The sequence below is a fragment of the Mus musculus genome, chromosome 1, assembly GCF_000001635.26.
Source record: "Mus musculus strain C57BL/6J chromosome 1, GRCm38.p6 C57BL/6J".
In the NCBI taxonomy this organism is placed as follows: domain Eukaryota; kingdom Metazoa; phylum Chordata; class Mammalia; order Rodentia; family Muridae; genus Mus; species Mus musculus.
The window spans coordinates 181,893,523-181,917,923 of NC_000067.6; the positions used below are offsets into that span (position 1 = coordinate 181,893,523).

At 42.5% G+C, this 24,401-nt stretch overlaps 1 protein-coding gene across 19 annotated transcripts in view; it reads right to left on the minus strand.

Annotated features, from left to right (window-relative positions):
• Nucleotides 1-2,861: 2,861 nt before the first annotated feature.
• Enah (ENAH actin regulator) overlaps nt 2,862-24,401 on the minus strand; it is a 131,173-nt gene continuing 109,633 nt past the window's right edge. For 9 of the 19 annotated variants that reach the window (XM_006496647.4, XM_006496644.4, XM_030247143.1 and 6 more), the window contains 6 exons: nt 23,677-23,725; nt 19,785-19,851; nt 18,075-18,137; nt 14,776-14,854; nt 12,865-12,922; nt 9,035-12,375 (listed from right to left, as the gene is read on the minus strand). In XM_006496647.4, coding sequence (XP_006496710.1) covers nt 12,338-12,375; nt 12,865-12,922; nt 14,776-14,854; nt 18,075-18,137; nt 19,785-19,851; nt 23,677-23,725 — 354 coding nt within the window. In that variant the 3' untranslated portion in view covers nt 9,035-12,337. Of the gene's footprint in view, nt 12,376-12,864; nt 12,923-14,775; nt 14,855-18,074; nt 18,138-19,784; nt 19,852-23,676; nt 23,726-24,401 lie in introns of all 19 variants that reach the window. The other 10 variants (XM_006496643.4, XM_006496645.4, XM_006496652.4 and 7 more) reach the window with 3 other exon arrangements.

Genomic DNA, 24,401 nt, shown 5'->3' on the forward strand with positions numbered 1-24,401 from the left:
CCTGCATGCTGCTGTGTGACAACTTAAAATGCAATCCATTTAAAAACGAATCAAATATAAACATCTCGAGAGGGGCAGGGAGTCCTGTCTTGTAAGTATCCATTTGGTAGGTGTAGTCATGAATGAAAGGTGCTTCTCATTTACATTCCAGGGAAACAAAGAACACGGTTTGTGGTGTGCTCGGGTTTGGATCTCTGGATGTTTGCTGGATTGATGCCAGGCTCACAACAGGAGGCTCACAGTCCCCTCTGATATCCTCCCAGGTGGCTACCGCCATAGTGTGTACATAGAGGAGGTGCCTGCTGAAGTGGCATGGCATCTGTGGTGGCCCACCATGGCTATTCCTAGATACAAACGCAGAAGAAAGGCGTCCATCTGTTCAGCACACATGCTGGGAGACTCATAGTGGCACTGCTCGTAATAGCCCCAAGCTGGGAACTACTCTATCACACTGAGCACGGACTACCCACCACAATGCGCTGTGGATGAGGCTCACGCACAAGACTGAGAGAAAGATGCCAAGCACAAAAAGGCACAGTTCCATTTATATCAAGCACAGGAGACAGCCAAGTGTGGCGAGAAGAAGGCAGGAGAGGTTATGCTGGCTGTGAACTACAGAAAGAACATGAAGGGGCTCACATGGAGTCCCATATGGATGCTTCTTGACCCTGGTGCTAGTCACACATGCATTTAGTGAGCTGTGTGCAGCAAGTTTCCTGTTTTAGTCCAACTGATAAGAGGGCCAAACATGATGGTAAGGCCTCAACCACTTATCAGGGTTCTGGCTAAAAACTATCAAATCTCCTTACAGCATTTAGGTGGCCTGTTTGTGCGGACACACTTGTCTCAGCAGATTGAAACCTATCACCTATCTTCAAAGGTAGGTTCCAAAGGTTCTAGGCTCAGAGGCAGAGCTACAAAAAAAAAAAAAAAAAAAAGTCTCAGGATACATAACGACTAAGCTTCCTGGTTTCACAAATTCAACTGTGTATTGTATGAATCACAGCGACAACTATCCGATTACCACAGCAACAACGTTGCATCTGATGTTCTTGTTTCTTTTAAACAAAACAAAAAAGCCCCATTATATCTAAGTACACTGTAGCTGTTTTCAGATGCACCAGAAGAGGGCATAGGATCTCATTTCGGATGGTTGTGAGCCACCATATGGTTGCTGGGATTTGAACTCAGGACCTTCAAAGAGCAGTCAAGTGCTTTTAACCGCTGAGCCATCTCTCTAGCCCTCTTTTTTTTTTTTTTTTTGTTTCTTGTTTTGCATGTAAGTACGTGTACCATGTGTGTGCCTGATGACTGTGGAGGTCAGATCCTCTGGAACTGGAGTTCCAGATGCCTGTATGTAAGCCACCACATAAATGCTGGGAACCGACTCCAGGTTTACAGAGCAGCAAGTGCTCTTAATCTTGGGGCCACTTCTCTAGACCCTGGGGATGATTTTAAAACCTAGCTCTGAAGAAGACATCTTCAAGATGGTTAAGGCCTACGCCTAGAGCACTTGGGAGACTGACAGAGGAGGATCAGAGTCTGAGCTATACACAAAATTTGCAACAAGATTGAGAAGGATAGTGAGTGAAGCTGTGTCAAAAACTGTGGTACTGATGGACAGCGTGGGCTGTCGGCAGCAGGCAGCTACCCCTCAGCACATTGCAACCACAGAAACCATGTTAGGGTGATTTCTGACGACCCTAACCCTTCACAATACAAGCAGCAGCTCCATGGCTTGGTACACTTGCCCACGCTCACCAGACTGCCTTCCTTCCGCTCATTACCTTGGTCCCCCTCGCTGTGCAGGAGGTGCCCTCCAGTGCCAGTTGGATGTGGTATGCTCCAGGGCTTGGTTACAGGCCTATGGAAGTATCAGGCCGAAGTTTTGGGAGTCAGGATTCAGTGAAAGATAGGTTGTAGTCTGTGTCTTCAAACGTGTTAGCAATTGTCCTCCTTTTGCTTGTACTGCTGCCCAGCCACCATGACACGACCAGGCCTCCCTCTGCCATGGTGTACTGCTGCACCACAAGACCAAAGCAAGAGGGTCTCATGACCGTGGTCTGAAACCGCAACCAGATAAACCTTTCTTCCTTTTAAGTTGACTTAAGAATTTGGTCTCAGGGCTGGAGAGATGATGGCTCAGAGGTTAAGAGCACTGACTGCTCTTCCAGAGGTCCCGAGTTCAATTTCCAGCAACCACGTGGTGGTTCACAGCCATCTGTAATGGGATCTGATGCTTCCAGTGTGTCTGAAGACAGCTATGGTGTACTCACATACTCCCTCAGGCCCAAAGATTTATTACTATAAATAAGTACACTGTAGCTGTCTTCAGACACACCAGAAGAGGGCGTTAGATCTCATTACGTGATAGCCATCATGTGGTTGCTGGGATTTGAACTCAGGCCCTTCGGAAGAGCAGTCAGAGCTTCTTACCCATTGAGCCATCTCACCAGCCCTTAAATAAATCTTTAAAAAAAAATGATTTTGGTCTCAGCAACAGAAAACTGACCAGCACATTTTGCTACTTAGAAATCAGGCTTGCAATTAAGCAGAGGACTAGAGTCTCTCAGTAAAAGGGGCTGGGGCCTTCTTTCCACTGAGGCCCCATCATTGCACTAATTGAATGTATCACTGAGTTTCCATCAACACTGTTAGATAAAGGGGGCAGAGGAGCATCCTGGGAAATGGAAGGAGGTTGCCTGCTCCTCCTTGGACGGGAATACAGAAGAGTGGGCGAGTGGGCAAGCCAAGTGCAGTGCAGTGCGAGCCACTCACAATCATGCGAACAGGGCACCAGGCTTCATCGTTGCCATACATGAGGTAAATGAAGAGGAACTGGAAAAATGAATACAAATCTCTTTTGAATTAGGTATTGTGTCTTTTTATTTCAAAAGAAAGATACCAAGAAGCAGAAGAATGAAGCAGTTAAAATCAGCAAAGCTGCAAAGTAGGAAAGGAGCTAAAAGGGAGACAGATCTGATTGGATGACAGAACCATATCAGTGCAAACCCCAGGATCCAAGGCTGCAAGCCTAAGTCACAAGTCCGACCCCAGCAGCCTGCTGACCCAGCAGCAGCAGGGCGCAGCCCTTTCTGTTGAATCCCAGCTCTGCACATTCTGGACAGATCATGCACATACATGTTACACTCTGGAGTTACACGAAACTGCATGCAGTTCACACAGAACGTCGTTGGAAGGCACTGTAGTGTGTAGCAGGAACTGCTACTTTCTGGCGAGTCTTCCGAGGGTGGATCACAAGTGGTCCTCCATATGCAATCATGAGAAACTTTGGTGCCAAGCTCCAGCGCTACCTGATCCTCAGCCACCCATCCCGCCTTCCCTCTCGCCCCCTCGCTTCCCCTTCCTCAAACGTGGGCCGAGCTTGGACGAAGGTGTTACTTGATGAAATCGTGTTCTAGACAGACTTTCAAATAATTTCAGTCAATTGAGCAAAACCTTACAGTAAGCTGTGGCCAGTTTCCTTTCTCCTGAACTTTAGCAAGGCCTATAATCCCTAAGATTCACCGAGATATGGTACACAAAGTTCCAGCTGGCAAATGATTTACAACACAACTCTCCATTCCGGAGGAGCATCTACTTAACTCCTAAAGTCTGACTTCAGTCCACTCCCGACTCTAGGGTATAAAAGTCCCAGTTGGCAGGCTGCAAATCTTCACCACCCTTTACCAAGGAGTCCAGCTGTGGGCGTGTTTAAAGGACGGAAGAGCACATTGCTAGTATCTACAGCAAAGGACGAGGACACGAGACTGAAAGTTCAGCGTGTCCTGCGCCGAGGGCTCCAGTGCTCCAGCTCATCTCTGAGACTGCCCCTTCCAATCCCACACACTGTGCTATCCTAGTGTATGTTTTTTGGTTTATCAAGTTGAGGTCTGAGAAGGAAAATGTATTTAAGAATTTAATCTGCTTCTTGAAACAGTAAGGGTCATCACTGACTTCCTAACCTGTCAAAAAACAAACGAACCAAAACCCCACCAAAACCAAAACCAACCAAAATCTCTTAAAAACAAACAAAACAGGGAAAAAAAAAACCCTAACAAAAGAAAAACAAACAAAATCAATGTTAGAAACAGCTTTCAAGCCACACACTGACCTACTCATTCTGACTGCCAGAGGCCCTCCAGAAAGCATGAAGGCAGCAGGAGGCCTGCATCAGGCAGAGGGGCTGGACCTCTCTCAGGGGTTAGGCCCTCAAGTCTTTCCAGCTGGAATCCTGAAGCTCTGTTCTAGATAAACTACAGATACAGTGGCCTTTTATCTTCCAATGGGGGACCCTGGAGATTAAGTGGGTGGCTACAGATTACAGAGGCTGCCTCAAAAGTACCCCATGCCTGTTAATATATTATAAAAATATTTTGTATCAACTACAGATGCCTCAAGATAGCTTGCTTACATTTACGGGAATAACTTGATCCTTCCCTCCAAATCTACACACAATAAAAAGCAAGTTCTGTCTATGAGAAATGAATCTCAATACATAAACCAGGAAAGAATCAGAGTAAAATACACTAGGAAGACAAGATGCCCAGACTTATCTTCTAGTCACTTATCTGAAAAAGCAAGCAGTGGGGCAGGTGGAGGCAGTGGCTCACACCTTCAGTCCCAGTGCTCAGGAGTCAGAGGAGGGTGGATCTCTCAGTTCCAGGCTATTCTGGTCTACAAGAAGAGTTCGAGGACAGCCAGGGCTACATAGAGAAACCCTGCCTTAAACAAACAAACAAACAAACAAAGCAAACGAGAGATCACAACACTTAAACAGTATCAGAGGGGACTGTCAATTAATTGCAGTAAAGTCGGAGTTTAAAAACAAGAAGCTAGGAATGAATGGACTTTGTATAATAAAAAGGCTAGAGACAGACTCGTATTGTCACCTTTTCAAGTTGCTAGTGACACGGTACACAGTAACACAGCTGAGGTGCATTCTCCCCTGGCAAAGAGGAGGGTTAAGATACTGCTCACAGCAGTGCAGCAGTCAGCTAGCTTAGAAACAGCTCGAGGCATGAGTACATGGGGAGGCTTCCTACCACGGAAGAAGAGAAGAACCTCAGAGAACACTGGCCTTTCTGATGGCACATGCTTGTCCTGAAGCCACCAAGCTGCCCCAGTGCTTCAGCAAAGCACACAGCTGACGTAGCTGGGACTAACAATGGCCACTGCCTGGTCTCAGAATGGCCATTTGCTCTTACTTCACTCATAAATAGGATATAAAGATTTCACCAAACACGATCTAGTAATTCTAAACATTCAAAAGCTACTCTTTAAGGTCAGAGAGAAGGGGGCTGGAGAAATGGCTCAGCCATTAACAGCACTTTGTGTGTATTTTCAGAAGCTCCAGCATCCAAAGGGTAGCTCACTACTGTCTAGAACTCCAGTTCCAGGGGATCTGATGCCCTTCTTTGACCTCCAAAGGCAGCAGGCACATGTGTGGTGCACAGATATATACATGGAGGTAAAACACCCATATGCATACAGAAGAATTCTGTTTTCTTGGGTGAAATAACAGACTGATCACAGCTTGAGGACATGTGAATGAAGAAACTCAAACTACATCCCAGAAGTAGAAGGGACCTTACACACATGTAATCTGGCAGAGTCCCAAGTCAACGGCTGGGTGCCTCAGGGCTCACATCCACAGTTAAACAGGAGCACAGAGACAAGATACACATCTGAGATGTCTCACAGGAACCACAGATGCCCAAGTTCACTGTCAGCAAATGAAGCAAGGTGTCCAGAGTAAGTAGACAAACTCCTGAAACTGCTCCCTGCCCTTGTGGTCAACAGAAATTGTATCTAGACTTTAACCTGTCCCTACCACCACCACCTAAATATTGAGACCTTCCTAATTACCTTTCTGAGATACAGTTTTCCCAGGCAAAGCGCAAAGCTGGTACCACACACTACGCAACAAGGTTGGTCCCCAAAGGGCTAAGCCAACTTAGTTCTACTCCTGATACACAAGAGAGGCCTGGTGGCTTTGGCATCATGTAGGGCTTGTGGTTTAAAGACAACCGCCCCACCCCCAAACAGACAGACCTCAGAACTGAGGATCAAAATACTCAGAGAAATTCCAGAAGTTAGAATATCAAATGCCAAAACTCACCTAGGTGAAACTTGGCCATGGAATGACAATCTTCTATGTCTCTACTAAAAGAAGTTTAAAATCTTAAAAACAACAAAACAAAAACAAACCAAAACTTTATAGGAAGGCTGGGTAGACAGAATTGACTAGAGAATATTGAATTTCAAACATTTTTTTTTCCTTAGGTATCAAACTTGAAAAAGGTTCCTGTGTTACTTACTTCATGATTAAAGCTGCATTTTGATTTTTTCAATACTAGGGACCTCATACACACTGTGTATTCCCACCACAACAGGGATGAATCCCAGAGCCAGACTCGATGCACACTTCTTTCCCTGGGGTTTTATTTCCTTTGCGACACCCAGCGCCGGCTAACACCCTATCTATCGGCAACATCACTCACTGCCTGTATTAGACATGTAATTTTCTTTTGAAGGAGTCTGTTTCTACTGCTAAGGACATCTTTCTGGACTCAGAAGGGGGCAGCTGAGACATATTTACGGGCTAAATGGAGACTGTCACTTACAAATAGCTCTTCAATGAAGTGCATGGACATTTCTAACTTTTATTAGAATGTGAAATTCTTTTAACTCTGTTTAATTTTTGTTTAGAAAAGGCTGGATTTAGTGATGAGTTCACCATGCTCTTGAGTTTCCTAACTCAAGAGAGTCAAGTACTCCTCCCTCTCCGCTCTTATCTGGGCCTCCTTTATCCAGGAATCCTGGGGTTCCACACCAAAAACTTCTAAAAGCTCTTTATTGGAATACCCAGTAAGCTTCAAACTAGGTAGGGTGTGGTGACTGATCTCTGGTTCAAGCACTTAACCAAAGCTTCAGTTTTCAGTTATTCTCTATGTTAATGAGCAAGCACTGGAAACCTACAGGTGCTCAGGGAGTTCTACAACAGAGCATCTATAACCGAAGGGAAACGCCCTTTCCCAAACCCTCTCCTCCTCACACAATCCCTATCTTTACAATTTCAACAAATAGAACCAATGATTGTAGAAAATTCTTTTTAACATCAAGTCACAGTAACCAAGTCACTTTCTACCCTTCAGTGACGGTTGCTTTACAAATTAACATAGTTCATACTTCAACAATTTTCAAATTTATCCTAAAGCCCCATCTTCCTTATGTGAGGTATTCATTAATATTGTACCGATAGAAGGCCCCTGTCTGTAAATGGTAATTTTACTGTACCATTTTACTTTCTTTTCTAATCAACTAATCAATCTTAATGTTTAAATTTTGAATCTTTCATTGTTCCAGCATTAAGATATAAAGAAAAAAAAAAGGGGGGGGGCAGGGCTAGAAAGCTAGCTGAATTGGAAGAGTGTCTGCCTCCCTTGCAAGCACAAGGTCATCAGTTAAGATTCCAGAATCCATGTAAAACAGAGCAGCTGGGCGTGGTGGTACAAGCTAGGCAACCCAGCAGCAAGCAGCAGACAGGATCTCCTGAGGCTCACTGCCAGCAGGTCTAGCTGAATTTGTGACCCTGTCTCAAAGCAGGTGGGTGCCAAGGTTGAACACTGGTTTCTACATGCTCATTCTCACATTCACCCACAAAGAGGCTTTAGAAAGAAGCTTGGTACTTCAAAAAGCCACCAAGGTAAACATAAGGGAACAAGATTTAGTGCAGAGCCTATTTTGATGTTGGGAATAGAAAGACTATATCATATCCCCGCCCTCAACCCCAAGAATATTTGGCATAAATAAATGGCTTCTCTTGAGAGATTGACGATTTTAGTTTCTCAAACAGGCGTATGCTTAACTGAAAGCGATTCCTGTACGTACATGTTCTCCAGGATCTTCACATGAAGTACTGACCAGAATAACTGTTTAGTCAGATTCTTTAAAATACAACAAGTTTTGATTAAAAAAAAAAAAAAAAAGGAACTGAACTTATAAAACAGTAAATGCCTCTCACCAAAGAGTCACAGAGCTCTGGGGAGATGATCAGATACCAATTGTATTAAAAACAAAAATGCCGTCACCAGAACAGGTTGAGTCTGGAAGTGAAAACTATTCTGCCTTTGGAAGTGGGCTTTCTAGTGTGATAAAGGGACAGACACCCCCCTACACTCTGCTTTTTATGTTCATCTTGAGTTCCTTTATGCTCCGCGTTTTTATGCTTACGACCCATAGGATTTTACTGATTTGTTTTAGACACGGTTTCTCTATGCATCCCAGCCTGACATCAGATCCACAATCCTCCTGTTTCTGTCTCCAGGATGCTGGATTACAGATACGCCCATAGGATTAAAGACCGTGGTAAAGGGCTTAAGTAATTCTCATGGCGACAAGAAATCAAACAGTTCCTGCAGCCCTGCCTGGCAAGCCCTGAATCGTACAAACATGAATTCTTCACAGCCTCACTGCAAAGATGGGCAAAAGTTAAGAGACAGTAATTTTAGCTAAGCAAATGGAAAAGCTTAGGACTTGCTACTTAATTCATTTTCGAATTTAAGTGACTTTAATTTGTAGATAAAGCAGGAGTGTAAGTTGGAACCAAAAGAAAAATCAGCTGGCTGTCTTCACAACAGTGAGCAACACAAGGTGGTTGCAAATGCAAATTAATGCCAGGAACAGGAAGCACAAAGAGGACGGAGGAGCTTGGGAGAGATGCCGAGGTCTGATAAAGGGGGAAAGACACACACACACACACACACACACACACACACACACACACACACACACACACACACACACACAGAGACACACAGACACAGACACACACACACACACACACACACAGACACACAGACACACACACACACACACACACACAGACAGAGTTGTACTTCTAATGAGGAAATTACAAGTTTGGAAAATGGAACTTTGTAATAGATAAAGGTGCTGAGACATATATATAAGTATATATAAAAAGCCAACATAAAGAGATCACTGTAGAGGGTACAGACTGCTACATTTAAAGTTAATTACTTGGCAATATCCTTTAATATGCAAATTACATAAAGAAAAAAAATGAACCGTGTAAATGAAGTGAAATATATATATGACTGTGTTATAGGACAAAAGAATGGAGTAAAACACTTTTCACCACATTGACTACAAGCTGTGCTGGGAGCATGTAAGACAGAAGAGGCACACAGCGCTTACTGCAAAACAAAAGGTAGAAAGATCATTACATATTCCCTTCGTGTTTTCCACTACGCCAGACGTGGATGAAATCTTTAAAGAACAGTGACATGATGTTTAAACTGTAAACAGTGAAACCCTGGGCTTCCTAAGGTGCTGATTTCACACCCAGTATCACTTGGTTTGGAATTAACACATCATTGCAGAAGACCATCTAAGTGTCACAAACAAGAAACATGCACATACTGCAATTTTATTTCAATCGCACAAATGAAGTTAGTGTGTAGGAGAGTTAACTGGAACAGCTATGGTGGTAACAGCAGAGAACTGAAAACCTAGACAGGAAACACGCCTGCGGCATGAGGACCGGACATTCATCAGCGGTTCATCTTCAGTTCTGATTGACACGTTTTGAACAGACTTTGAGATCACGGTTACTATTCTCAAGAGATTTCAGCACCACGCTAAGGTTTGTACATTCAGATTGTTTGCTATGGACGTGCTAGCCATTCAGAGTGTATTGTAGAGTTGTCGCAGGTCAGATCACAGTGTTGAGGAGAGCAGAGCCTTCCTGTCATCACAGACGATCCCTAAACTGGACTCAGCTGAAGACAGTCAACACACAGAAGCAAGGACCCACCGTCACAATATGGTTCCAAGGAACAGTTTTGGGAAAACAACTCAAGCTTTAGCTTGCGATTGTAGTCACTGAAATCTCTAGCGACGACACGACTGTCCTGGGTGACAGTGAAGCATCCAGGTAGGAGCACATTTAGTCATGTGGGAGGACGTACTATCATGGAGGATACAGATACAGCATGAGCCAATGTCGGTTCTTTTTTTTTCTTTTTTTGTCATTTTTACAGACATTGTGTTAAATATTAGACCAAGGCACAAAACGTTTAGTGCATAAACCAGCTTTGTTTAGGACTTAGCATTTGACTTCAGCATTTTTGTCTCACTTTGGACCATCTAGACCCAGTACTCTACGTACTACAGACTATTTAACATTAGCAACAAAATGAAAAGCGATTTTTGATCAGATCTGTAAGGGATGTACACACGTACACAATCAAAGTAGTTGCGTAATCAAACGTTCAACAGTAAATGAGATGCATACTTCTTTTAGAACAGCGTACATGCTTGCCGCATCCTTAATGCCTTTACTATTCCTGCGAGACGACGACTGATGGGTAGAGAAAGCCACAGAATTGACTTATGACCGCTCATCCCTCACACTTTAATCTAAAGATGAAGTTTCTACAGAAACAAACACTCTTAACAAAACCCCTCATTCACACGGCTCTGCAGTGGGGTTAGCTGCAAACTGCAGGGTTTAGAAAACTACTCTCATCAAGCTTTGCTTTACAGCTGAGACATAGGAAATCTAGAAAGCAAATCAAAGTGGATTGTATCTACTATTTTTTTAGCAAAAGTTTTGATAGCCAAAGATTCCAAAGCAAATATGGCACATTAATAACTCAAGCATAAATCATGATGGACAGCCTGGAGAATTTTTGATTTCCTAGATTTTCCAAAAAGCTAACATTACAACATATAAAATTTTCTCCCTTATTTTAATCTTGCCAATTATAAAGGGGTGGAACATAATATCTATCACACACTCTTAAGCTCGATCACTTTCTCTCTCTCTCTCACCTGTGTGCGTGTGTGTGTGTGTGCGCGCGCGCGCGCGCACACACACACACACACACACACACACACTCAGGGTGTAACAGCAGACACTCCCTACCACTTAAGCCTCACTTTAGTTCTATTAAAAGAAAGCTGCAGAACTCCTCATTGGTCTCCCTTACCTAGTGACTTATGTGACCCTGGTTGCTGCCATTATTGATATTTCTTGTATTTTAGCACAGCAAAGGTCAAGGAGCAGCCGCAGAGTCAGGAGCGTGAACCCAAGCACTGCAGCACTGTGGGGGCCGCGTGAAAATAACTGCCAAATTCAGTGATCAAACTCGTGAGTTCCACAGTGAGACGGACTCACATGTTACGCTCAGAATCATGTTTCAGACCGTTGAAATTGCTGGTTAAAATACAAATAGCTGAAGACATGATGTAAAAGATTAAGTACTTGGTTTTGTTAACATGTTTACTGATTAAAGTCACAAAATATTTTTCATTATAATTCATGCAGATAATTGAGAAAAAAAAGATAGTGCAGAAATTAACTTTAAATAAAAAGTTATTCCTTCCCTTCCTCCCACTTCCCTATATTCTACAAAATATTTTCCCTGGGACTAGGCCCTGAAAAGGCCACTACATATTAGTGTGACATGCATTATTGTCTGTAATTAAAAAAGCTAACTTTGTGGTGATTGTAATTACATTATAAAAATGTCCACATGCATATGTCTAAAAAAGGTTGAAAACCTACAGTAAATCTATAATAGAATGTTTTCCATTTGACCACTGTTGGTTATGTAGAAGTCATAGATTTGGTAAAGCATTGTAACAATTTAGGAAGGCATCTAAATCTTTAATTTCTGGACGGACTTTATGTTTTAAACTACAAAATTGCATGAAGGCTAACCCGAGAGACTTCCTATCATTCTAAAATTCCTCAAGTGGGACTAAACATTTTGGGACCTTTCGTATTAAACACCACCCTCTGAAAGCACATACAACTCCGTTTGTTCCATCCTTTATGATCTTAGTGTTCACGGAATATCAAATATGATAGGAAGACAAACCTGAGAGAAACATTTACAACGCAACAGCAGAACTTACTAAATCAAATTCTTCATCAGCGCCCTCTGGAAAAAAATCTCTGAAGCCTTTCTCGTCTTTATTTTAGCAATGGATTATGGAAAACGTGCAGACTCATCTAGACATGAAAATATTTCAATGCACGGTGATCTTGCCTGACGGGTTTAGTACTGCTAAGGGAACTCCAATATCATTCTCCATCCTGTGGTAAAGGTCAGACAGAATAAAGCAGCACACTGAGGGGACAGCTGATCGCCAGAGTCACTGTCTGAGGCTTTCAGAGGTTGACGGCTTCCCTCCTGACTGTGTATCCATTTTCTTCTTACAGCTTAAAAGTTTGGGGGTTAAGAGTTGTTTGTAGGAATTTTTGTTTTCTCCAGATTCAAGTCCTGCCCCTCCGTAGTTTGCTTCTTTATGCAGTGTTCGACTTGCTCAGCTCCTGCCTGATTGCTACAACAGGGAAGAAACGGTTTCCAGAGTCAATCCACCAGAGGAGATACAGAGGAACGGGTCGCTCCTGAACAACTTTCAAGGTTCTGTTCTAACTGTTTCATACAAAGATACAGGATCTACATCTTCACTGCACAGATGTTTAATTTATAAAGATACTAATCACACACGACTATGTCCACTTACTCCCTCCCTTGTAGATTTAAGACAGGAACACTGGTTCTGTGGGCTCAAAAACAAGGGCAGTTCAATGGAAATGGACGAGTGGAGAGAAAAATCTGCCTGATTGGTATTATTACACCAAATTCTACACTTGACACTTAGAAATCTGTTTATTTTCATTTTTACAAATAACTCCAATGATAAAAATACAGCAGCTTTCCAACAACCTGAGCAAAGGCTAGCAACCCTCCCCCCCCCCCCCCCCCCCCCGAGTGTGAAGTCAGTCTCACAGCTGTCTACAGGGACGTGCATGCGCCAGGTACTCACCGTCAATAAGCTCCTCCTTCAGCTTTGCCAGCTCTTTTCTCATCTCATCTAAAATGTCCTGAGGTATCAAGAGAAAACACCAGGGAACAAAGCAAAACCAACAAAAATGAAGGGATGTCTAAGAGGTTTCTTGTTCAGGTAAGTTAGAGAATGTATCACAACATACTTGTATGTGTACGTACCCAGAGGAGTCTTGGGTATTATTTTACAAGTGCAGGGCCCCAACCCCCTTTGGTAAGGCAATCTCTTACTGGTGGAAGTCATCTAGTAGACCAGGCTAGCTGGCCAGCAGGCCAAGGACACCATGCACCAACATGCCTGGCTTGCTGGGCTCCCAGGTCAAGCTCAGTCCTTATGCTCAGCTACCCTGACACTTGATTCCGCAGTTCCAATTCTACTTCTTAGGACAGAATTGGCCTGGGTAAACTCTGTTTACATTATTTCCTCCTGACCCATCTTTGCTTACTCTGGCCCAGTAAGATATGGGATAGAAAGACTAGAACATCAAAAGTCAGTCCTGTCATTCAGAGAAGTATAACTCAGATGGCTGTGATGGCCAACCCTCTGGCAGCTTCCTGAGATGTGATACATACAAAAGTTTCAAGGAAGAGGTCACTGGATAATTAGCTCTTGGCAAATTTGTCACCTCATTTGAAGTATGGCAATTTCTTAGCACCACAGTTACCAAGCCCTACTTCAAGTACCTAACAGAGCAGGCACCTGCCACACACAGCTGCTGAGCTCTTACAATGAAGTTAGTCTGAAATGAGATGGACTGTGAGTGTTAACCATGCACCAGATTTCAGACTTAACATTTAAAACTAGTGTGGAGGCTGATTCTTATAGAGGACCCAGGTTTGGTTCCAAATAGCTACCCACAATCCTCTGAACTTAGTTCTAGGGAGACCTCCCGTTCTGGTCTCTGAGAGCAGAAATAATTCACTAAATGAAACAATTCATTAAAATGTCAGATCATTGAGCATATCTTTAACGTATGTGCATCACAAGCGTGCTTGGTGCCTTAACAAACCAAAAGAGGGTGTCAGATCCTCTGAAGCTGGATGGCTGTGAGACAATGCGGGCGTTGGGAAGTGGGTCCTCTGCCTTAGCAGTGGGTGCTCTTCACTACTAAGCAGCCACCTCTCCAGCCTCACCTGTTCATTTTTTATGAGACTATTCGTGTGTGTGTGTGTGTGTGTGTGTGTGTGAGAATGATGCTCTGTCTCCCATCAAAAATTGTAGATTCAATTGTAGACTTAAATTTAAAAGGACAATGACTGGTGAAAAAACAAGAGCTACCTATGGAAGATTTACTCTTTAAGTTATGTGAGTGCTATGCTGTTCACTTCAGGAAGAATTTATATTCTCTTTTAAAATTCATTACAGAAAAAGCTTTTCATGTCCGAGTAAGGCCAATGACTACCAATCTGTTAAAATTTCTTTACTTTTGCTCCAATCTATTTTTATAAATCACTTTAAATACAATCACTGGTCAGAAGTTAAAGCTTTGCTTTGCAAGCAGCTTCTTAGAAATCATACGTGTGTGAGGGTGGCCGTTCGTTTCCTTACATTCTTGCCAGTATCACTTTTGTTCAGGTTTGTCGGGTGTACTGTTGCCAACATGCCACCGAAAGGTAGAAGCCCACGCTTTCTAGAAGGTAGAACTGCCAGCCCTGTCCTTACATTTAAGCTATTCTTTGCCCTGCTGCTGGAATTTAAAGGGAGCTCAATGAACCAGAAAGGAACTGAGCTGTACGATATGGGACGACTGTGGCCACAGCCTAAATAGTCTAAAGTATCTGTGCTTGTGTAAGCTTTCAGCACACTCCAGGACCCGTGTGGGGTTAAAGGGTAAGGTTTCCCACGCCCGCGTAACAATCAGGCTTACAGAAAGCTCCACTGAGAACCCACCTGCTTCAGCCTGTCATAGTCAAGGCCTTCTGTCTGGACTCCATTGGCACTTGGCTGTGATGAAGGTGTGGATTTGGGTCTGTACAAAAGAAATTTCCAGGACAGATAAATTATATTTACAATATATAATGAGTTTGTAAGTAACTATAAATTTGCCATCCCAAAGCCAGATTTAAATTCATTTCTTAAACACATTTTGCTAAAAAGTTAATTGTCAAAATTTCAGGACTGATTAGAAGGGGCAGCAGAAAATGTTTTTTACTTTATCAATTTAATCATCTATATTAAAAGAAAAAGGAGACAATACAGTGAAACTCCTTTATGGAGAAAGTAGAAGACAGCACTCCCTGGTACCAGAGAACACACGGCATGCTGGCCAAGGACACAACAAAGCAACCAGTCGAAACCCTCAAGGCCCATACAACACAGCCATGTTTGGTGCTTTTGAAAAACTATATTAGGCATTAAATATCAGGCAAATCAACAAAGGGAAAGCTCTACTGCCTTAAATATTTAACAAAGACCAGTTTGTAAGTTCTGAGCCTCAGTTTGTAGGAAGAAATAATTTCCTAAGGTCAGTTTCTAGTCGGTTTGCTTCCATTTTCAGTATTTAGACAAAAGCTAGAACCTGACTATTGGGTTAGAAGCACCCTCGTGTCCAGTTTACCCTAACTTCCTGCAGGTTCATAAACGCACTCTGCTTTGAAGAGGAAGAAAATGGAATGAATAAAAACAAGAAAAAAAATTGGGAAATTTTAGGACAGAAGCTGTCAATTACTTTTAAAAAATTAGCTTTTATTAAAATTTTTACAAAGTAAATTAAGGGATTAGGCATATTTGATAAGTTCCAACACCAAAATCAATCATGGCTCCCTCTCCAATCCTGAAAATGGATGGAAAGCCTCAGGAGGAGACCTGGCGCTTCGGTCGCTCAGGTCTCCGTTTTCTGGTTTAGAGCAGTAACCGCTCTATAAACCACTGCTCAATCAGGTATTTCAATTCTGCAGAGCACCAATGCTAGACATGTATCTGAATCAAGACCCAACATGCGTAACTTGCTATAAAGCTGTATTTTATAATTCACATAAGATATAATACTCCAAACCCAAAGGCATTGTTCATGAAGATGAAATACTTATGTTAATTTGCTTTAATATCAAACCATTTTACTGCTTAAAAAGCTTATTATGAAACAAGAATAACCAATTTCAACGTATTGGGTACCTGCTTATACAGAAACTCTGTTTATATAAAGAACCTGCCCCCTCCCATGAGGCCACACCTTTCTGTGTTGAGGTGCCTACTTAATTGCAGTCATTTATGATTCAAGACCCAGTGTACTGTGTATAGTCAGGTGCAGTAAATATTTTTGAGGGTTGGCTCACTGCATTTTATACTTGTTAATTATTTCTGCTTTCCAGAATTAAATTATTAATAATCTGCTTTTATTTTTCCCATTTGAGGTCAAGTAGTGATTTTCTTCCTTAAGATATAGAACGAGTATTTCTGACATTCAAACTAACACGTACAATCTGCTACTTAATGAAGAAATATGCTACTGGGTATAAACATACTTGTATTTATTAAACAATTTAAAATGTTAATAAACAATTGTGCAAACATGCAATTTTTAAAAAAATTAATTCATGCTACCATGCAATCCACCACCAGCACCAGCACCAGCACCATGAGAACTGACTCAGGGGGGAACTTTTCATACTGAAGGAAAGAAGCAATCACCACTTTTTTTTCTTTTTTCTTTTCTTAAAAAGGAACACTATCCTGGCACCAGGTGTGTGTGGCAGTCACATGACTTAGAAGATTTTGTTGTAAGGTACTATTTTTTCTCTCTATGTTCCAGAGATTTTCCTAATAAACCTTTTGTTCAGAACAATTAGACAAATAAAAAGGCTGGACATTTATGGAAAATTAACTGGTCAGCAAAATAAGTCTGGCAAATATTTTGGTTGCCAGTGGCATAAAAGAAATTTTAGCAAATAAGAATTTGATTAGAGTCCAATTACAGAACTACTGGATGCCTTGAGACTCTCTACGTACATCAGGCTGGCCTCAACCCACAGAGATCCTGGTTCTGTTCTGACTCCACAACACTAGGATTACAGAATACGCCACTGTGCCTGGAATACATTAATATATTTCTAATAAATTACACATATTTTAGTGGTTTATGTGTTCAATCATTTATCAGAGACAAGGTCTCACTATGTAGTCCTGGCGACCCTTACTTCATAACCCTGCTTCAGTGGAAATCTGAGGGTGGAGATTACAGGCACACACTACCACGCCCCTCTTTATGTTACTTTTACCTTATGGGCTTTCATTTTAACTGAGAATAAAACCCGAGTTTATTAGATGTTTAAATACATGTGTTTTTTTTTTTTTCTTTTTTCCTTTCTTCCTCCCTCCCCCGCCTTGGTTTTTCAATACAGGGTTTCTTGCTGTCCTGGAACTCATTCTGTAGACTAGGCTGGCCTCAGACTCAACAAGATCCACCTGTCTCTCTGCCTCCTGAGTGCTGGGATTAAAGGCATGCACCACCTGGCTACACATTTTTTGTTTTTAGCTTTAAGAGAGCATATTGATACCACAATTTTTAAACTTTCTATTCTTTCAAATTAATTCTGCAAATAGCTGAAAAGCATCTGCAGACTTTTAAAAAGTTGCCTTTTTCCAATTAAGAAAGAAGCAGATGACTGATACTGGCCACCAGCCCTTTAGAGGTGTCAGGGGCAATGCTAATAATGACTGAACCTAAGCCATACGTGTGCTGAGGACCTGACTGACCACTAAGCTCCACTCCCATACCTGTATGTTTAACATCCCGAGGTCTGAGTTGATCTAGAAACAATGTGCTCAGGATGTCAGATACCAAACTGTTAAAGACACTCATTTCACTACATTAAGGAAACAAGCAGCTTTGCCTATGGCTACAAATTCTATCCTGTGTTCTAGCAAAACCAGCACAGGACTTTCAATTCCATTTTAAAAAAGCCTTGTCACATAATTATGATGAGAACAGCCTTAAAGGCAAACTCTAAAGCCCCAACTAGACAATGTAGGATGATTTTCCTCTTCATTCCAGCAAATATGAATCCAACTATTGAACGATAGCAGCGTTCTACTTTAAGTGTCAAACTACAGCTAAAACAGAAGAAACCTCAGTCCTCCTAAGTGTCTCCCTTGTGGTGATTACCAATCCAGGTAGAAAAAGCTCAGCCCTCCCCTGGACATGTTACTGAAAGGTCTGAAACCACAAAGTCACAGCAGCAGGATGATACCTGTGTAATGAATCATAGGCCCTGTTGTCAAAAACAATCTGATTTCTCCTTGGAGAATCCCGTCTATGAAGGGGAAAAACCATTTAAAGGGTATACAGCAGACCTTGAAAAAATAATTCCCACGATGCTACCAATTTATAGTTACATAGCAAGCAAAACAAAAACAAAAGGTGTTAATTATCCTTAAGATATCTATTTTACCAAATTTAAAAGGGTATTCTCAAACTGGTTTACATGAAGACACAATGGCCACTTCTGTAGGCTGCAGCGATCTACTTACCAGGGATCAAAGCACAAGCAAAGACACTGCAATTTGATGAATTTCAAAGCAACAGACTGACTATTCACAGGCATGTAAAGAACATTTTCTCCCATCATGAATAAAACCAGTAGATTTTTACTGAAAACCACAGAACATTCCAAGGTGATCGATCACTCATCTTAAAGCCCTTTTACCACAATGTTCTTGCTACAGAGAACTCAGGCGTCATCCTTTCCTCCTTTCCCGCAAGCCAGGCTGTAGTTAGGATGAGCTTGACCTTCTCCCGTCTCAACCCCAACCCCTGCACCTCAGTGCTGGGACTGCAGGCACCCGACACCACGCCCAGTCCATGCAGAGCTGGACATTAACTCAGGGCTTTCTGCATGTTAGGTAAGGGTGCTCCCAACTGAGCCTCACCTCCAACCTGCCTTTCCTGGTCTGTGGTGTGTGTGGATGTGTGCACGTGGATGTGGAGGCCAGAAGTTGTGATGAATGCTCTGTATTTTTTTGAGACACGATCTCGACTGATTGATTTAATTTTTTGAAACAGGGTCTCGCTACTGTAGTCTAGGTTGGCCATCTACTCGCCTCTGCCTCATGAATGCTAGGAGTAAAAACTGTGCACTGCCAAATCTAGATTATTTATTTTTTAAATAATATGCAAATGGGTGTTTTGCCTCCATGGGTACACAGTGTCTTCGTAGACCAGAAAACAGCATTTGATCCCCCAGGAACTGGAGTTACAGATGGTTGTTAGCAGCCATACGGGTGCTAGGAATAGAACCTGTATATGCCAAAACGACCACTAGGCCATTTCTCCAGTCCACACTTAGAAGATTTGACTAAGATACAGTAAATTTATGTTTGCTCTCTTGCATTCTCTAGAACATCTAGCTGATTTTCAATATAAAGCATAAAATTTTCTTCTAAAATTCTTAAAACTATGTCGGGACTAATGGGGCATTATTGCTCAATACTGTATCAGATTTTCGTTATTGTTCAATACTAAGTTACTGTGGGGCAGGAATTCTACTCTGGTTATGTTGCAGATACCCTTGGTTCTTTGGGAACTTGTCCAAGTATTTAGGGTGGAACACCATTTACTTGCAAGTTTCTTTCAAACTCGTAAGAGGAAAGTAACATAGATGCAAAGCCACAGACATAGGACTACTTGTTAAGTTCAGTGATACGTATAACTTGCCGCACCGGTTTTCCTTTTAATTTGAATTTCAAAAATAAACAAATTAAAAGGGATGAAACTCTCCTAAAATATCAGTCCATGTGAGAGACAAATTATCTGTAGAATTTATCAGACAAGCGGGAGCAGCAAACGCGCCAGGAGCTCAGTGCCGTGGATCTGGAGCGCCTGCTCTCCTCTGTACAACTTGCGCTAGCTTCTCTTTAGAAAACACGCATGTCACATAAAGCGTAGAAAAGAAAGTCAGTACCTGGAGATGACAGGTGACTTACTGCCGTTCATTGTGTTTGTTCTTTCCCAAGGTTTTCTGGTTGGTTCTTCAAAAATAAGAAACAGGGGTGATTAAACACGTCTTAGAACCTTCCAGAATCATTACAGAACAAGCCATTGTAGTACCATCACTCTATGTACACAGAGGTAATACCAATAAAAAACCCAAAAACCTCTAAACAGTAAGGATTCTAAATTGTATTATTGTAGAACTTAAAGCAGAAATGGGGGAGGCAGAGCTCTATGAGTCTGAGGCTAGCCTGGTCTTCATAATAGGTTTCAGGCAGCCAAGACTACATAGTAAGACTTTGTCTAAAAGAAAAAAAATCAAAACAAAGCTAGGTGATAGTGCACACCTTTAGCTAGCACTCAGGAGGCAGAGGCAGGTGGATCTGAGTTCAAGGCCAGCCTGGTCTACAAAGTGAGCTCTAGGATAGCCAAGGCTACACAAAAAACTGCCAAATAACAACAAAAGAGGAGAGGGAAGAGGGGAGGGGAAAGGGGGAAGGGGGAGGGGAGAGGGAGAGAAAATAGCAAGAAAAAAACCCCTGTATTAGAAAATCTAAGCCAGGCATGGTGGCACACGCCTTTAATCCCAGCACTTGGGAGGCAGAGTCAGGCAGATTTCTGAGTTCAAGGCCAGCCTGGTCTACAGAGTGAGTTCCAGGACAGCCAGGGCAAACAGAGAAACCCTGTCTTGGAAACCCCCCCCCCCAAAAAAAATCTAAATATTACAGTTCTATAATCCAAATGATAATGGTAACAAGCATGATAAAGAAATAAGTATAATTTATACTAGAATCTGATAAATTCAAATGTACTAAACTTTTTTGTGCCAACAGTAAATAAAAACTACAATATATGATGTGTTTCTTCTGTTCAACATCTCACATAAGTCTAAACAGCTCTCTTGGCAAAAACAGCTCCAAATAAACGTGAAAACCAGTCATTCTCAGGACCTAAGAGACCGGCCCCTCCGTGACGGGCCATCTGGGTGCTCTGGGCGGTGACTCTCTAACTGGGCTGACTCACTGATGTGCGCTACCACTGACCTGACTACAGAACTTGAGAAAATCAAAAGACTGAATCTCTGTCACAGAGGAATAGCATTTGAGTCACGTTTAAGCCAAGTCTACATATGGGTCACATGTCACTGTATAGTTTTAAATAAGAACTTTGTTTTATCTTCTAATGTCTCCCCTCATGTGGCTTCTGCACAGCTTCACTCAGGGGGAGGCTTTAGTCTCTTTCAAATATATGCAAAACTAAATGTGAGCAGGTCCCGCTTTGGGCCCTGAATTGCTGTGGCCAGGTGTCTAAGGGAAGAACCTCGGGCTGCCGTGGGTCTTCCTGTACTTTATCATGATTTCGGTTTCCCTTTTGCGTGGGCATGCTAAGGCATTCTGTCAGTGAACACAGGAAAGGCAAGTTCCAGAGAGAGCAAGAGAACATCAAAAAAACAAAACAAAACAAAACAAAAAACAGAGCAGGGACAAGAAGGATGGAATAAAAAATGCATCCACCACACTACCCTACGTAACAGAGGTGGGGAGAATAGCAGCCAGGTGGGGGCCACGGAGACAGTTATCAAAGATGATGCAGTGGAAGGGTGTGACTAGGTAACAGCGTAGACGATTGGGGGCCTTTCTCGATTAGGGAAGCCCCTGTTAGTAATCGCGCTCTGTTAATCTTAAGCCCCTTGTTGTGAAGAAGAGTTACTCAGCCCCGTGGAAGCAGAGGGTAGGGTGTCTCTTCTCTGGGGACCACAGCCAAGCCAAGTACTTTACAATGCATAATGCAACACCGTTTTCTCCAGAGACAGCCCAGATTCGACAGGTGAATCCTAGTTACCACCTCATGAAGTCAGGATGTTAATGACAAGAATAAATCTATTGACAGCTAACTTCAAAAGAAAATTTACGAGTGGGAAAATGACCTGAAAGGAAAACCTACTACTGTCATTTTCCTAAGCTAACATAATTTCTAACTATATTAAATACTTGTCTTTACATCCACAGATAAATATGGCTTTCACCTTTTTTTTTTTTTTTTTTGCAACAGATGGAGACTGTTGTTAAGATCCACAGCTGTGCAGAATAATGATTGACTGTTTGCCAACCCCAATTAGTATCTCTGAAATGTAACTCTTACATCTAAAGTTCAGGAACATCACACAGAGAGTGGGGAGCTTCTTAGAGCCAAAGGACCAGGCCGAATGCTAGACAGTGTACAAGAATTTTAATCCAGGAGCATGGCTGTTCTGGGTTCACAGCTAAATGTATAGAGTCTGGCTGGAACGACACACCTTCAATCCCTCTGGCTGGAACACAGACGTGCCCTTAGTACCCACCTTTAATCCCAAACAATGGAAGTAAAGTTAGCTTGCAGAAGGAAGCAGCTATGTTTGAAAGTGCCATCTAATTGCAAGGCAGACAAAGTGACAGATCAGAGAAAGATTTGACAAAAGAGTCAGAGATAGGATATGCCCAAATCTCACAAGAACAGCAGAGGAAAGAAAGGAGACTTAGGGGAGCAGTGCACATAAGTAGGTAGGTAGGAAGGAAGGAAGGAAGGAAGGAAGGAAGGAAGGAAGGAGGGAGGGAGGGAGGGAGGAAGGAAGGAAGGAAGGAGGGAAGGAGGGAAGGAAGGAAGGGAGGAGGAAGGAGGAAGGGGCTCAGTTCTATCGGGACAGTTTTGTAGAGACAGGTTGTAGGTGAAGACAGAATGAGCCAGAGAATGAGGAGTCAGAAGATTAGAACAAACTCCAGAGTCAGTTTGAGGCCAATCTGAATCAGTCAGCTTGGTCAGAAGTTTTGAGCCAGAACAGCTGAGGTGAACCAACCAGCCAGAATTGAGAAAGAACTAGGAAGGGTGGACTTACTCTGCAGTGAGCCTCTGAGACAACAACTACATCTGGCAAATAAATGTTACTTTACAAGATAACATCCCTTAGACACGACGGAGAAGCTGTACCCATGAAATCACGATAACACAGTCGCTGACCAAGGCCAGCATAGTGATAACACCAGCTAATACGCCAACAGACAGAAAATTCCACGCCTCCCAACTGCTAGACAAAGAGCTACAGCAGTCAATGGCTGCCCAGAAGGAGGGCTCTAGCTTCAACTGGGGCTGTTCTGAAATACACGTCCTAGCATGCTCACTTCATTCTCTCCTTTTAAGACTATTTAGGGGCTGGAGAGACGGCTCAGCAGCTAACAACAGTGACTGCGGAGGTTCTGAGTTCAATTCCCAACAACCACATGGTGGCTCACAACCATCTGTAATGAAATCTGACGCCCTCTTCTGGTGTGTCTGAAGACAGCTACAGTGTACGCATATACATAAAATAAATAAATCTTTGAAAAAAATTAAAAAAGAAAAAACTTTTAAAAATAATTCCCTGTAATGAATACTCTCAAGTACACAACACAAAGAACACACACACACACACACACACACACACACACACAATGGTATTTGCCTAGACAGCACTAACAAAAACGTTAGGTTTTAACAGATTTCAGGGTCAGGAAGAAAAGCCCTAATTAATGAGATCACAAAAGGCAGACGAAGCCGAGCAGTGGTGGCGCCGCACGCCTTAAATCCCAGCTCTTGGGAGGTAGAGGAGGGCAGACTTCTGAGTTTGAGGCCAGCCTGGTCTACAGAATGAGTTCTAGGACAGCCAGGGCTACACAGAGAAACTTTGTCTCAAAAAAAACAAAAGGCAGACGAAAGGTCAGTGTCTTCAAATATACACACAGCATTTTAACATTTTTGTGAGCAAGCAGTCACTTGATCCAAACACAGGAAAAGGGACTTTCTTAATGAGAGGGGATTAGCACTTAGGGATCGTTTTCTCCTGAACTTACCAGGTGTACTTGTTGATGGGGCCTTAGCAGTTATAGGCTCTGCATCTTCCTAAACATTCAGAAAGAGTCACATGAACATCACAGTCACTAGAAAGTGCGGCTCTCTGCAGCTAGCTTTCCCAACTTCCTTCCCCATGTCCTCTCTGTCACTCCCCTTTCCACCATCTGTCTGACACTCTGGCTTCTCCTGCTTGTTTCTCTCATCTTCCCCTTAGGCTCCTCCCTGCTGCCTTCCCAAAGCACTTTCTTTCTCGCTAAGTTCCAAGCACCTGTACTAGTCACCCCTAGGAACCTCATGGACAGATCTGCTATGAGAGGAGGCCAGACATCACAGAGAACCACGACACCCTGTGTTCAATGACAACATGGGCACCCTGTGTTCAATGACAACATGGAGAACAGATAGAAGTTTACCCAGCTGAAATGTGGAGAAGGCATGAAGGGGGTACTCCTAAGGGGTATAGCTAAAAGTATAAGGTAACCTATAAACTGTTGACTTAATAAAATTCTTTAATCTCACATAGCACAAAGAAATTGAGAAACCCAACACATTAGAAAATTTCACCAGTGTAAGAATTCATTCACTCCCTTCAAGGTGAATATAAGAACAAGTTAACTTTATAGGTTTGAACTTCAACTTTCCCCACACCTCCCCAGATTCAACTCAATTCACTAAGAATGAGATTACGGGCTGGTGAGATGGCTCAGTGGGTAAGAGCACCCGA